Source organism: Salmo salar, chromosome ssa14, assembly GCF_905237065.1.
Source record: "Salmo salar chromosome ssa14, Ssal_v3.1, whole genome shotgun sequence".
Taxonomy (NCBI): Eukaryota; Metazoa; Chordata; class Actinopteri; order Salmoniformes; family Salmonidae; genus Salmo; species Salmo salar.
This window is the reverse complement of record NC_059455.1, coordinates 48,726,485-48,740,829: the sequence shown is the minus strand read 5'-3', so window position 1 is coordinate 48,740,829 and position 14,345 is coordinate 48,726,485. Positions and strand designations below refer to the sequence as shown.

Genomic DNA, 14,345 nt, shown 5'->3' with positions numbered 1-14,345 from the left:
AGACAGACAGACAGACAGACAGACAGACAGACAGACAGACAGACAGACAGACAGACAGGGAACTGAATCTTTCTGGTCTAGGAAGCTGACAGTGGGTGTGTCCCAAATAGAACCATATCCCCTATATATTGTAGTGCACTACGTTTAACCAAAGCTCGATGGGCCCCGGTGAAAAGTAGTGCACTATATAGAGAATAGGGTGCCATTTGAGATGAAAACAGTGTTCACAGTGCCTGGTCCGAGGAAAGAGGGAGAGAAGCTGAAATCTGTGTTTGATCAGAGTTTGTCAGAAGGGATCTCACTTTGAGCCCTTTGATTGTGTCAAATCAAAGACAGACAGGCTGTAAGGAATCAACGTCTCCTGACAAAATACATAGAGGTCAGAGAACTAGGCTGGAAAGGTGTGAGACGAACACACACACACACACACACACACACATAACTGCACACACACAACCACACACACACACACACACACACACACACGCACGCACGCATGCACATAACCGCACACACACACACGCACACGCACACAGTATTCAGCATGATATTGTATTTCCTGTAGTATTCAGCATGATATTGTATTTCCTGTTGTATTCAGCATGATATTGTATTTCCTGTAGTATTCAGCATGATATTGTATTTCCTGTAGAATTCAGCATGATATTGTATTTCCTGTAGTATTCAGCATGATATTGTATTTCCTGCAGTATTCAGCATGATATTGTATTTCCTGCAGTATTCAGCATGATATTGTATTTCCTGTAGTATTCAGCATGATATTGTATTTCCTGTAGTATTCAGCATGATGTTGTATTTTCTGTAGTATTCAGCATGATATTGTATTTCCTGTAGTATTCAGCATGATATTCTACTTCCTGTAGTATTCAGCATGATATTGTATTTCCTGTAGTATTCAGCATGATATTGTATTTCCTGCAGTATTCAGCATGATATTGTATTTCCTGTAGTATTCAGCATGATATTGTATTTCCTGCAGTATTCAGCATGATATTGTATTTCCTGTAGTATTCAGCATGATATTGTATTTCCTGTAGTATTCAGCATGATATTGTATTTCCTGTAGTATTCAGCATGATATTGTAGTTCTGTCTGTCAGTGAATACTACCGGGAAACAGTTCTGTCTGTCAGTGAATAATACCGGGAAACAGTTCTGTTTGTCAGTGAATACTACCGGGAAACAGTTCTGTCTCTCAGTGAATACTACCGGGAAACAGTTCTGTCTCTCAGTGAATACTACCGGAAAACAGTTCTGTCTGTCAGTGAATACTACCGCGAAACAGTTCTGTCTGTCAGTGAATACTACCGGGAAACAGTTCTGTCTGTCAGTGAATACTACCGGGAAACAGTTCTGTCTGTCAGTGAATACTACCGGGAAACAGTTCTGTCTGTCAGTGAATACTACCGGGAAACAGTTCTGTCTATCAGTGAATACTTCCAGTAACTCAATCAAATGGGGAGAAGAGGAAAGCTAAACAATTATTTTGGCGGAAAAGCCTTCTGGAACATGTGAACTTTAATATACCCGTCGCAAGTCCCACTGGATGATGCTTATTTATAAAACCCTCTTAGACCTCACTCCCCCCTATCTGAGATATCTACTGCAGCCATAATCCTCCACACACAACACCCGTTCTGCCAGTCACATTCTGTTAAAGGTCCCCAAAGCACACACATCCCTGGGTCGCTCCTCTTTTCAGTTCGCTGCAGCTAGCGACTGGAACGAGCTGCAACAAACACTCAAACTGGACAGTTTTATCTCCATCTCTTCATTCAAAGACTCAATCATGGACACTCTTACTGACAGTTGTGGCTGCTTTGCGTGATGTATTGTTGTCTCTACCTTCTTGGCCTTTGTGCTGTTGTCTATGCCAAATAATGTTTGTACCACGTTTTGTGCTTCTACCATGTTGTGCTGCTACCATGTTGTGCTGCTGCCATGTTGTGTTTCTACCATGTTGTGTTGCTACCATGTTTTGTTTCTACCATGTTGTGTTGCTGCTATGCTATGTTGTTGTCTTAGGTCTCTCTTTATGTAATGTTGTGTTTCTACCATGTTGTGATGCTACCATGTTGTGTTGCTGCCATGCTATGTTGTTGTCTTAGGTCTCTCTTTATGTAGTGTTGTGTTGTCTCTCTTGTCGTGATGTGTGTTTTGTCCTATATTTTTATTTAACATTTTTTTATGCCCCCGTCTCCGCAGGAGGCTTTTTGCCTTTTGCTTGGCCGTCATTGTAAATAAGAAGTTGTTCTTAACTGACTTGCCTAGTTAAATAAAAGGTTAAAAAAAAAAAAAAAAAAAAAAAAAAGCATGTCTAAACAAAAGTCTCCACTTCGCCAGATGATTATCTGACCCATCAAGTTAGCCAGGTGTGTCTTGGGGTGACTATGGTCATCTATTGTATTTCATGAACATGTGTACAGTACATGTCTAGACAGTAGTGACCCCCCCACTTAGCTAGATAAGAATCATCTAATAATTAAAAATATATATTTGTATCTGAACACTTTAAAAGTCAGATTAGAATATAGGCCAAGGACTAGATAAAGTGTATTTTTACCCAGAGTATTTCCTTATTCTAGGCTTCTACTTAACACCACTTTTAGTCTTGAAATCTTTGGTTGTTTTGTACACTACCTTACTCACTCTGTTTAGCACATGGCCTCACATGTGAATCTTTAAAGAGATGGGTGGGGCTAAGGCTTAAGAGGGTTTGAACGATGCTGAATAGGCGTTATAATGTATATATACTGTATATATAGACAGTAGCAATCAAACGTTTGGACACACCTAGTCATTCAAGGTTTTTTCTTGATTTATTACTATTTTCTACATTGTAGAATAATAGTGAAGACATCAAAACTATGAAATAACACATATGGAATCATGTTGTAACCAAAAAAGTGTTAAACAAATATATTTTATATTTTACATTTGTCAGGGTAGCCACCCTTTGCACACTATTGGCATTCTCTCAACCAGCTTCATGAGGTAGTCACCTGGAATGTGTTTCAATTAACAGATGTGCCTTGTCAAAAGTTAATTTTGTTGAATGTATTGTTTTTGAACCAATCAGTTGTGTTGTGACACGGTAGGGGTGGTACACAGAAGATAGGTCTATTTAGCTAACTATATATGTTGCTAAATTAAATGTTGGAGGAAATAAAGGCAGGCACCACATTACTACAAGACAAAAAACGATCAATGTCAATCATGACGGTGTTGTAAGTATAAAAGCAAAGCTATATTTTATATAATTTAAAAAGAAAAGCTTGAAAAGGTAGTTTGAGAGGTTTGAATCCTAAGTAACCTGAACACACATTGTTTGAAGTGCAATAGACCAATATACAGTAGCTTCTGTAGTAGGTAAAAGCTGTGTGTTGAAAAACCTTGGTAGAGCATGGGTGGGGTAGGCATTGTGGTGCTCATGTGAATTTCCGTTCATTTTCGTCTTCAGATCAATGCTTAATTCTCCCTTAAAAATGTTTTTTTTTTAAATGTTATTTTGGGGGGGGGGGGAATAAGGTAGCTAATATTCAACATTAGATAGAGTTCAGGGGCTTGGCTAGCTAGCATGGCTATAAACAACCTTTACATGGGCACACAGCCTCTAGTGTTGTAGCCTAGAAAAACGACATGGTCTGAGATGTGTGATATTTCCAGATTTGTTTTGTCCATTTGAGGTTATTTCTGTTCGCTGCTCTGGCACCCCAATGGTGGAACAAGCTCCCTCACGACGCCAGGATAGCGGAGTCAATCACCACCTTCCGGAGACACCTGAAACCCCACCTCTTTAAGGAATACCTAGGATAGGATAAAGTAATCCTTCTAACCCCCCCCTTAAAAGATTTAGAAGCACCTTTGTAAAGTGGTTGTTCCACTGGATATCATAAGGTGAATGCACCAATTTGTAAGTCGCTCTGGATAAGAGCGTCTGCTAAATGACTTAAATGTAATGTAAATGTAAATGTTATTTCCACAGGAATAAGGAGGTGTAATCCTGGTTCTACTGTATTGCTTCAGTGGTTCTCTAAAAGGACAACGATTCAGAAGAGACAGAAATGGAATGCTGGACAAGAAGAAGAAGAAGAAGAAGAAAAGAAAAAAGACTTGTGTGTGTATGTTTGACAATTGACTAAATTCAATCGATCGATCGATCATTCATTCAAATCCCCCCCAAAAATGTATGAATTACCTCGTACTGAGTGATGATTCCGTAGGTCTGGGCTGGTTCTCTCCATTTCACGATTATCTTCTCTTCATAAGCACTGCCCTGGATGGACTCCAGAGGGACCGTTCCAGGTACTGAGGGGGACAGGAACATAGTGGTACTGAGAGGATACGACTAGAACTCACATTACACATAGTGGTACTGAGAGGATACGACTAGAACTCACATTACACATAGTGGTACTGAGAGGATACGACTAGAACTCGCATTACAGACACTAATGCTGCGTTTACACAGGCAGAACCCCGATTCTGATATTTTGCCCAATTATTGCCAAACAACATTATAAAATATCAGAATTGGGCAGCCTGTGGAAACACAGTAAAAAAGGATGTAGGTCTGGAAACCTTCACAATGTGAACACAGAAAGAAAAAATATATATATTCAGCTACCATGAATGTATTTTGGTGAGAAGAGACTGAGTGGGGGAAAAAAAGGAACACTTTCACTCTCACATCTATCCAAATGTACAAACAAACTGGTCGAGCACTGAACCGATCTCCCTGAGGAAATCTCCACCAATTCAATCTCTCCAATCATCCTCTGTGTTTATATGTACGTAGAGTCTGTCTGTCTGTCTATCTATCCGTCTGTCTCTCTGCCAGAGAGAGAGAGAGAGAGAGAGAGAGAGAGAGAGAGAGAGAGAGAGAGAGAGAGAGAGAGAGAGAGATGGTTCTCAAACTGACAGGGATCATTTTACTTCTTCAAATGAAATGACAGAGGGTTTCTTCTGTCAAAGGGAGTCTCTGAAAGAACAGCCAGCTCTAGATAGATACACCCTATCTATGTCTGTTTCCTTCTCCCAGTGGGACTGTAAACACACACAACCTCACACACACACACACACACACACACAAGTCAGATACTGTGAAACAGTAGTCTCCCTTTAAAGATTCCCTCTAAAAATATATGAGACAGACCTGACAAGACTTTCTCTTCCTGTCAGTATCTCTCTAACCTGTTACTTTCCTCAGTGTATTCCAGAGGTGTTCATTAGTTCATGTTATAATGCCTCAATTCTATCCTGAGGTGTGCATTAGTTCATGTTATAATGCCTCAATTCTATCCTGAGGTGTGCATTAGTTCATGTTATAATGCCTCAATTTTATCCTGAGAAGTTCATTAGTTACGTAACCTCTCTACTCAACTATACTACTAATGTTAACCTGTAACCTCTCTACTCAACTATACTACTAATGTTAACCTGTAACCTCTCTACTCAACTATACTACTAATGTTAACCTGTAACCTCTCTACTCAACTATACTACTAATGTTAACCTGTAACCTCTCTACTCAACTATACTATTAACGTTAATCGAACCCACTATAGTGGTGTTGCAAGAGCCATGCTCTACCAACTGAGCTACAGAGGACCACCCATGTAACCTGGCAACCCCCCCTTAACCCTCCTTATTACGTGATAAGAAATCAATGCATTGCTGTGTAATCTGTATGTAGCTCCATCTATAACATTTGATTAGTTATACATTTTTACTAACCTTAGTAACCCTGTTCATAACCCTGTCGTAACCATGTCATAACCCTGTCGTAACCATGTCATAACTCTGTCGTAACCATGTCATAACCCTGTCGTAACCATGTCATAACCCTGTCGTAACACATCATAACCCTGTTGTAACCATGTTATAACCCTGTCGTAGCCCTGATCATAACTCTGTCGTAACCATGTTATAACCCTGTTGTAACCCTGTCATAACCCTGTCATAACCATGTTATAACCCTGTCATAACATGTCATAACCCTGTCGTAACCATGTTATAACCCTGTTGTAACCATGTTATAACCCTGTTGTAACCATGTCATAACCTTGTCATAACCATGCTATAACCCTGTCGTAACCATGTCCTAACCCTGTCGTAACCATGCCATAACCCTGTTGTAAGCATGTCATAACCCTGTCGTAACCATGTTTTAACCCTGTCGTAGCCCTGTTCATAACCCTGTCGTAACCATGTTTTAACCCTGTCGTAACCATGTTATCGGCGTTCTAAGATAATGCATTACACTCACTGTTTTCATCAGTCTGTAAGTATAATACTGTTATAAACAGGTCATAACTAAACTACCACTACACTGTTATAATACTGTTATAAACAGGTCATAACTAAACTACCACTACACTGTTATAATACTGTTATAAACAGGTCTTAACTAAACTACCATTACACTGTTATAATACTGTTATAAACAGGTCATAACTAAACTACCATTACACTGTTATAATACTGTTATAAACAAGTCATAACTAAACTTCATCCTTATTGTCCATGTCAGTCTGTATCTCTGGGCTCTCTTTGAATCCCTCAAGGTTCTTGAGGCTCTTTATATGCCTTCATAATCCTTAATAATTATGTTATAACCATTCTAAGATATTATAACGCTCTCTGTTTTCATATGTCTGTCCCTGCATCTCTGGGCTCTCTTTCACACCCTCTGGGTTCTAAACACTTCATTACACTGTTATAATGCTGTTACAAACAGGTCATAACTAAACTACCATTACACTGTTATAATACTGTTATAAACCGGTCATAACTAAACTTCATCCTTATTGTCCTTGTCAGTCTGTATCTCTGGGCTCTCTTTGACTTCCTCATGGTTCTTTAACACCTTTATACACCTTCATAACCCTGTCATAACCATGTTATTACCATTCTAAGGTATTATAACACTCACCGTCTTCATCCGTCTGTAGCTCCATCTCTGGGCTCTCTTTGACCCCCTCTGGGTTCTTTAACACCTTTATACACCTTCATAACCCTGTCATAACCATATTATTACCATTCTAAGGTATTATAACACTCACCGTCTTCATCCGTCTGTAGCACCATCTCTGGGCTCTCTTTGACCCCCTCTGGGTTCTTTAACACCTTTATACACCTTCATAACCCTGTCATAACCATGTTATTACCATTCTAAGGTATTATAACACTCACCGTCTTCATCCGTCTGTAGCTCCATCTCTGGGCTCTCTTTGACCCCCTCTGGGTTCTTTAACACCTTTATACACCTTCATAACCCTGTCATAACCATGTTATTACCATTCTAAGGTATTATAACACTCACCATCTTCATCCGTCAGTAGCTCCATCTCTGGGCTCTCTTTGACCCCCTCTGGGTTCTTTAACACCTTTATACACCTTCATAACCCTGTCATAACCATGTTATTACCATTCTAAGGTATTATAACACTCACCGTCTTCATCCGTCTGTAGCTCCATCTCTGGGCTCTCTTTGACCCCCTCTGGGTTCTTTAACACCTTTATACACCTTCATAACCCTGTCATAACCATGTTATTACCATTCTAAGGTATTATAACACTCACCGTCTTCATCCGTCTGTAGCTCCATCTCTGGGCTCTCTTTGACCCCCCTCTGGGTTCTTTAACACCTTTATACACCTTCATAACCCTGTCATAACCATGTTATTACCATTCTAAGGTATTATAACACTCACCATCTTCATCCGTCTGTAGCTCCATCTCTGGGCTCTCTTTGACCCCCTCTGGGTTCTTTAACACCTTTATACACCTTCATAACCCTGTCATAACCATGTTATTACCATTCTAAGGTATTATAACACTCACCATCTTCATCCGTCTGTAGCTCCATCTCTCGGCTCTCTTTCACCCCCTCAGGGTTCTTGAGGACCAGTTTGACTGACAGGTTGGTGTAGGGGGTCAGGTTGTGGATGGTGTGCTGGGGGTCGCGACCCAGGGTGTCGTAACACACCTCCTCCCGGGTCTCGTCCTTCCCCGCCACGCGGGAGCGGTACTGCACCGTTAGGTTGTAGCTATGACAACGCGTCACGTTGTAGCCAAACGGCTCCCAGCGAATGGTGACTTGTTTAGATTGGACGTCAACTACCTCTAGACGCCTGGGACCGTGGATTGGCTCTGTAGGGGGAGAAGAAAGGTATTTAGAGGATACATGATGGATGGATAAGGATCTTCTGGTTTGGGAATGTGTGTGTTCGCGTGCTTGTGCCAGCCTGTGTGATTATCATAGGGCAACTGTTGTTCATTGCATTGGGTCTGTGGTGGAAGAAAACAACGTCTGTTTGAATGTAACCTTTGGTTTAACACAGGTGTGTTGACCTCTTTTTACAGCAGAAACCTGATTAAAAATATAGCATTATCAGTCTGTCTGTCTGTATTAGATTGTGCCAGTTCATTCTGTGGTTTCAAAAGGAACTCTAATCTAACTCTCACTACAGTGCACCAACACATCTTCTATGATTTGGCTCCTTCGTTTGTGTCAGCGTAACATTGATAGTTGATAGTCTCTCTGTATGGGACATATCATCCCTCCCAGACCTACTGGTGATATTATATCTGTATGGGACATATCATCCCTCCCAGACCTACTGGTGATATTATATCTGTATGGGACATATCATCCCTCCAGACCTACTGGTGATATTATATCTGTATGGGACATATCATCCCTCCCAGACCTACTGGTGATATTATATCTGTATGGGACATATCATCCCTCCAGACCTACTGGTGATATTATATCTGTATGGGACATATCATCCCTCCAGGCCTACTGGTGATATTATATCTGTATGGGACATATCATCCCTCCAGACCTACTGGTGATATTATATCTGTATGGGACATATCATCCCTCCAGACCTACTGGTGATATTATATATGTATGGGACATATCATCCCTCCAGACCTACTGGTGATAGTCTCTCTGTATGGGACATATCATCCCTCCAGACCTACTGGTGATATTATATCTGTATGGGACATATCATCCCTCCAGACCTACTGGTGATATTATATCTGTATGGGATATATCATCCCTCCAGACCTACTGGTGATATTATATCTGTATGGGACATATCATCCCTCCAGACCTACTGGTGATATTATATCTGTATGGGACATATCATCCCTCCAGACCTACTGGTGATATTATATCTGTATGGGACATATCATCCCTCCAGACCTACTGGTGATATTATATCTGTATGGGACATATCATCCCTCCAGACCTACTGGTGATATTATATCTGTATGGGACATATCATCCCTCCAGACATACTGGTGATATTATATCTGTATGGGACATATCATCCCTCCAGTCATACTGGTGATATTATATCTGTATAGGACATATCATCCCTCCAGACCTACTGGTGATATTATATCTGTATGGGACATATCATCCCTCCAGACCTACTGGTGATATTATATCTGTATGGGACATATCATCCCTCCAGACCATGTCATTCCTCTCCCTCCTTCCCCCTCTTCCTCCTTCCCACCCTGCCCAGGCCAGCTATCAGCTCAACATGGATACGGTGTAAACTATCCAGACTGAATCTGTCTTTGTCTGTCTTTTAGTCTAGAACACAACCCCCACGGCCATCCTATCACCTGTAATCACATAGTCATTATCTCTCCTCTTATCTCCAGACCACAACCCCCACGGCCATCCTATCACCTGTAATCACATAGTCATTATCTCTCCTCTTATCTCCAGACCACAACCCCCACAGCCATCCTATCACCTGTAATCACATAGTCATTATCTCTCCTCTTATCTCCAGACCACAACCCCCACAGCCATCCTATCACCTCTAATCACATAGTCATTATCTCTCCTCTTATCTCCAGACCACAACCCCCACGGCCATCCTATCACCTCTAATCACATAGTCATTATCTCTCCTCTTATCTCCAGACCACAACCCCCACGGCCATCCTATCACCTGTAATCACATAGTCATTATCTCTCCTCTTATCTCCAGACCACAACCCCCACGGCCATCCTATCACCTGTAATCACATAGTCATTATCTCTCCTCTTATCTCCAGACCACAACCCCCACAGCCATCCTATCACCTGTAATCACATAGTCATTATCTCTCCTCTTATCTCCAGACCACAACCCCTACAGCCATCCTATCACCTCTAATCACATAGTATTTATCTTATCTTTTTCTGCCTCTTTCTTTCTCCCTCTCTGTTTTTCCTTTCTACCCATTTCTATTTCCCTCCCTCCTCTTCCTATCTCCCTCCCTCCCTCTTCTTCCCCCCTCTCTCCTACGGGAGGCGAGCAATCTAGCAGCCTCGTAGCCAGAGCTCAAGGTAATGGGATCAATTTCCCTCCCAGGTTAAAGCTACAGTCCATTTCTCTGGAAGTCAACACTTTACCACCTATTAGGAGCTGCCAGAGCTCCATTCACTGTTACCCAGGAGACACATACACACAACCCCAGACCATGGTTAACATGCTGGAGTTATAGAGAAAGGAGGAGGAGGAGGGGAGGGGGGATGAGGGAGAAGAGGGGAGAAGGAGAAGAGAGGATAGGGGAGGGGAGGAATAGGAGAGGAGGAATAGGAGAGGAGGAGAAGAGAGGAGGAGAAGAGAGGATAGGAGAGGAGGAGGGAAGAGGAGAGGAGGAGGGAAGAGGAGAGGAGGAGGGGAGAGGAGAGGAGAGGAGAGGAGAGGAGAGGAGAGGAGTGGAAATGAGAGGGGAGGAAGAGTAGAGGAGGAGGGACGAGGAGAGGAGGAGGGGATATGAGAGGGGAGGGGAAGATGAGGAAGAGGAGGAGAAGGGAGGATAGGAGAGGAGGAGGGGAGGAAGAGGAGGAGAGGATGAGAAGAGACACACTCACCATGCTACGGTGGGATACAGCCTCTACTGTGGTATGGTTAACATTCTAACGAAGAGAGGAAGAAGAGAGAGGAAACTGGACTCCCCCTCTCTGTCTGGCATACTGTTTGTATCCAGTCTGGTTTGTTTCTGGTCTCAGTAATGGTTTCTGGTCTCAGTAATGGTTTCTGGTCTCAGTAATGGTTTCTGGTCTCAGTAATGGTTTCTGGTCTCTCTCAGTAATGGTTTCTGGTCTCAGTAATGGTTTCTGGTCTCAGTAATGGTTTCTGAACTCAGTAATGGTTTCTGGTCTCAGTAATGGTTTCTGGTTTCTCTCAGTAATGGTTTCTGGTCTCAGTAATGGTTTCTGGTCTCTCTCAGTAATGGTTTCTGGTCTCAGTAATGGTTTCTCGTCTCTCTCGGTAATGGTTTCTGGTCTCAGAAATGATTTCTGGTCCCAGTAATGATTTCTGGTCTCAGTAATGGTTTCTGGTCTCAGTAATGGTTTCTGGTCTCAGTAATGGTTTCTGGTCTCTCTCAGTAATGGTTTCTGGTCTCAGTAATGGTTTCTGGTCTCAGTAATGGTTTCTGGTCTCAGTAATGGTTTCTGGTCTCAGTAATGGTTTCTGGTCTCAGTAATGGTTTCTGGTCTCAGTAATGGTTTCTCGTCTCTCTCGGTAATGGTTTCTGGTCTCTCTCAGTAATGGTTTCTGGTCTCAGTAATGGTTTCTGGTCTCAGTAATGGTTTCTGGTCTCTCTCAGTAATGGTTTCTGGTCTCTCTCAGTAATGGTTTCTGGTCTCAGTAATGGTTTCTGAACTCAGTAATGGTCTCTGGTCTCTGTAATGGTTTCTGGTTTCTCTCAGTAATGGTTTCTGGTCTCAGTAATGGTTTCTGGTCTCAGTAATGGTTTCTGGTCTCTCTCAGTAATGGTTTCTGGTCTCAGTAATGGTTTCTGGTCTCTCTCAGTAATGGTTTCTGGTCTCAGAGCAGAAGAAGCAGAATGAACCACATTATTCTACAAAAGATGGGATGATCACTAAAATGTAATATTCTTAAAAAAATAAAAATAAATCACCCAGTTTTTTAAAAATCAGTGTAATGACTACAAGTGTGGTCAGTGGTTGCCAATAAATTAGGTCACGACACAACTGAAGTCTGAGAGAACAAGAGAGAGAGATAAATGGAGAGAGAGAGAGAGAGAGAGAGAGAGAGAGAGAGAGAGAGAGAGAGAGAGAGAGAGAGAGATAAATAAATAAATAAATAAGAGAGAGATAAATAAATGAGAGAGAGAGAGAGATAAATAAATGAGGGAGGGAGAGAGAGAGAGAGAGATAAATAAATGAGGGAGAGAGAGAGAGAGACATGCATGGAGAGAGAGAAAGGGAGAGATAAATGAGAGAGAGAGAGACAGAGAGAGAGATAAATGGGAGAGAGAGAGAGAGAGACATGCATGGAGAGAGAGAGAGAGAGACATGCATGGAGGGAGAGAGAGAGAGAGAGAGAGAGAGACATACATGGAGAGAGAGAAAAAAAGACAGGCTGCTGTTAAATGAAAGATGTAAAACAGAAAATAAAGGAGTGATAGAGAGACGTAATCTACTGTTGTCATACTGTTATTGTCTAGCCCTCTCAGAGAAAATACCTCTATCTCTCTCTAGCTCTCTCTCTCTTTCCTGTGCTTTAATAAAGAAGATGAAGGGAACGGTGAATGTAGAGAATGATGGAGAGAACAGAAAAGAGAGGGCCCAGAGGAAACAGAGAGAAGCAGACCCATCAGCTGATTGAAGACAGAGGGGTGTGTGTGTGTGTGTGCGTGTGCGTGTGCGTGTATGTGTGTGTGTGGATATGACGTAGGCACTCAGACTCTAACATGAAAATCGAGGGGCGGCAGGTAACAAAAGGGTTGCTTATTCGAATCCCAGAGGCGGCAAGGTTCCACAGGGATACTGGGATACTGGCCCATGTTGACTCCAATGCAGAGATACAGGGATACTGGCCCATGTTGACTCCAATGCAGAGATACAGGGATACTGGCCCATGTTGACTCCAATGCAGAGATACAGGGATACTGGCCCATGTTGACTCCAATGCAGAGATACAGGGATACTGGCCCATGTTGACTCCAATGCAGAGATACAGTGATACTGGCCCATGTTGACTCCAATGCAGAGATACAGGGATACTGGCCCATGTTGACTCCAATGCAGAGATACAGGGATACTGGCCCATGTTGACTCCAATGCAGAGATACAGGGATACTGGCCCATGTTGACTCCAATGTAGGGATACAGGGATACTGGCCCATGTTGACTCCAATGCAGGGATACAGGGATACTGGCCCATGTTGACTCCAATGCAGGGATACAGGGATACTGGACCATGTTGATTCCAATGCAGAGATACAGGGATACTGGCCCATGTTGACTCCAATGCAGAGATACAGGGATACTGGCCCATGTTGACAGATGTGTAAATTTGGCTGGATGTCCTTTGAGTGGTGGACCATTCTTGATACACACAGGAAACTGTTGAGTGTGAAAAACCCAGCAGCGTTGCAGTTCTTGAAACACTCAAACGTACCCCATACCCCGTTCAAATGCACATCAATATTTTGTCTTATTCATTCACCCTCTGAATGACACACATACACAATCCTCGATTGTCTCAAGGCTTAAAAATCCTTCTTTAACCTGTCTCCTCCCCTTCATCTACACTGATTTTGAAGTAGATTTAACAAGAGACATCACTAAGGGATCATAGCTTTCACCTGGATTCACCTGGTCAGTCTGTCATGGAAAGAGCAGGTGTTCCTAATGTTTTGTCCACTCAGTGTATGACAGACAGGGACAAATGAGATTATTGATTTCAGTAAACAAATCACATTGTTGGTTTGTAGGTTAAGGCTTCCCAACTTTTTAATCAACGCCATGAAGATTACTGATTTTATTTCAGCAACTTTCTACCTTGTAATATCTTGTTTTAAATATCTTCTGGGTAATCTTGATTTGCGAAAAGCAGCATGTGTCATTCTGTACCATAGACTGACACAAGACATAGTAGATGGACATCCTGGTGTCCATTGAGGAAACATGTCTCCTTGTCTAACAGCACACCTACAACCTTCAAAAGGCATGGATTACAGAGGTATAAAGCAGATATGTTGACAATCAGGTTAGTTTAGTTCAACCCCACAAAACAAACAAGCGATGGAAAGACTACAGCACATTTTCTCTGAGAGCTTCTCAATATAAACACTTTTTTTCAGACCCAAAATAATAACTCTGACCAATTAACTCTGACCAATTAATAACTCTCACCAAATAATAACTCTGACCAAATAATAACTCTGACCAATTAATAACTCTGGCCAATTAATAACTCTGACCAATTAATAACTCTGGCCAATTAATAACTCTGACCAATTAATAACTCTGGCCAATTAATAACT

General features: G+C 41.9%; 1 protein-coding gene across 8 annotated transcripts in view; it reads right to left on the bottom strand.

Moving 5' to 3' along the window:
• The window catches only part of LOC106595545 (receptor-type tyrosine-protein phosphatase mu), a 633,856-nt gene that overhangs the window by 285,581 nt on the left and 333,930 nt on the right, over positions 1–14,345 (bottom strand). For all 8 annotated transcript variants that reach the window (XM_045694494.1, XM_045694495.1, XM_045694496.1 and 5 more), the window contains exons 9-10: positions 7,866–8,174; positions 4,219–4,328 (exon numbers count right to left, since the gene is read on the bottom strand). In XM_045694494.1, coding sequence (XP_045550450.1) covers positions 4,219–4,328; positions 7,866–8,174 — 419 coding nt within the window. The remainder of the gene's footprint in view (positions 1–4,218; positions 4,329–7,865; positions 8,175–14,345) is intronic.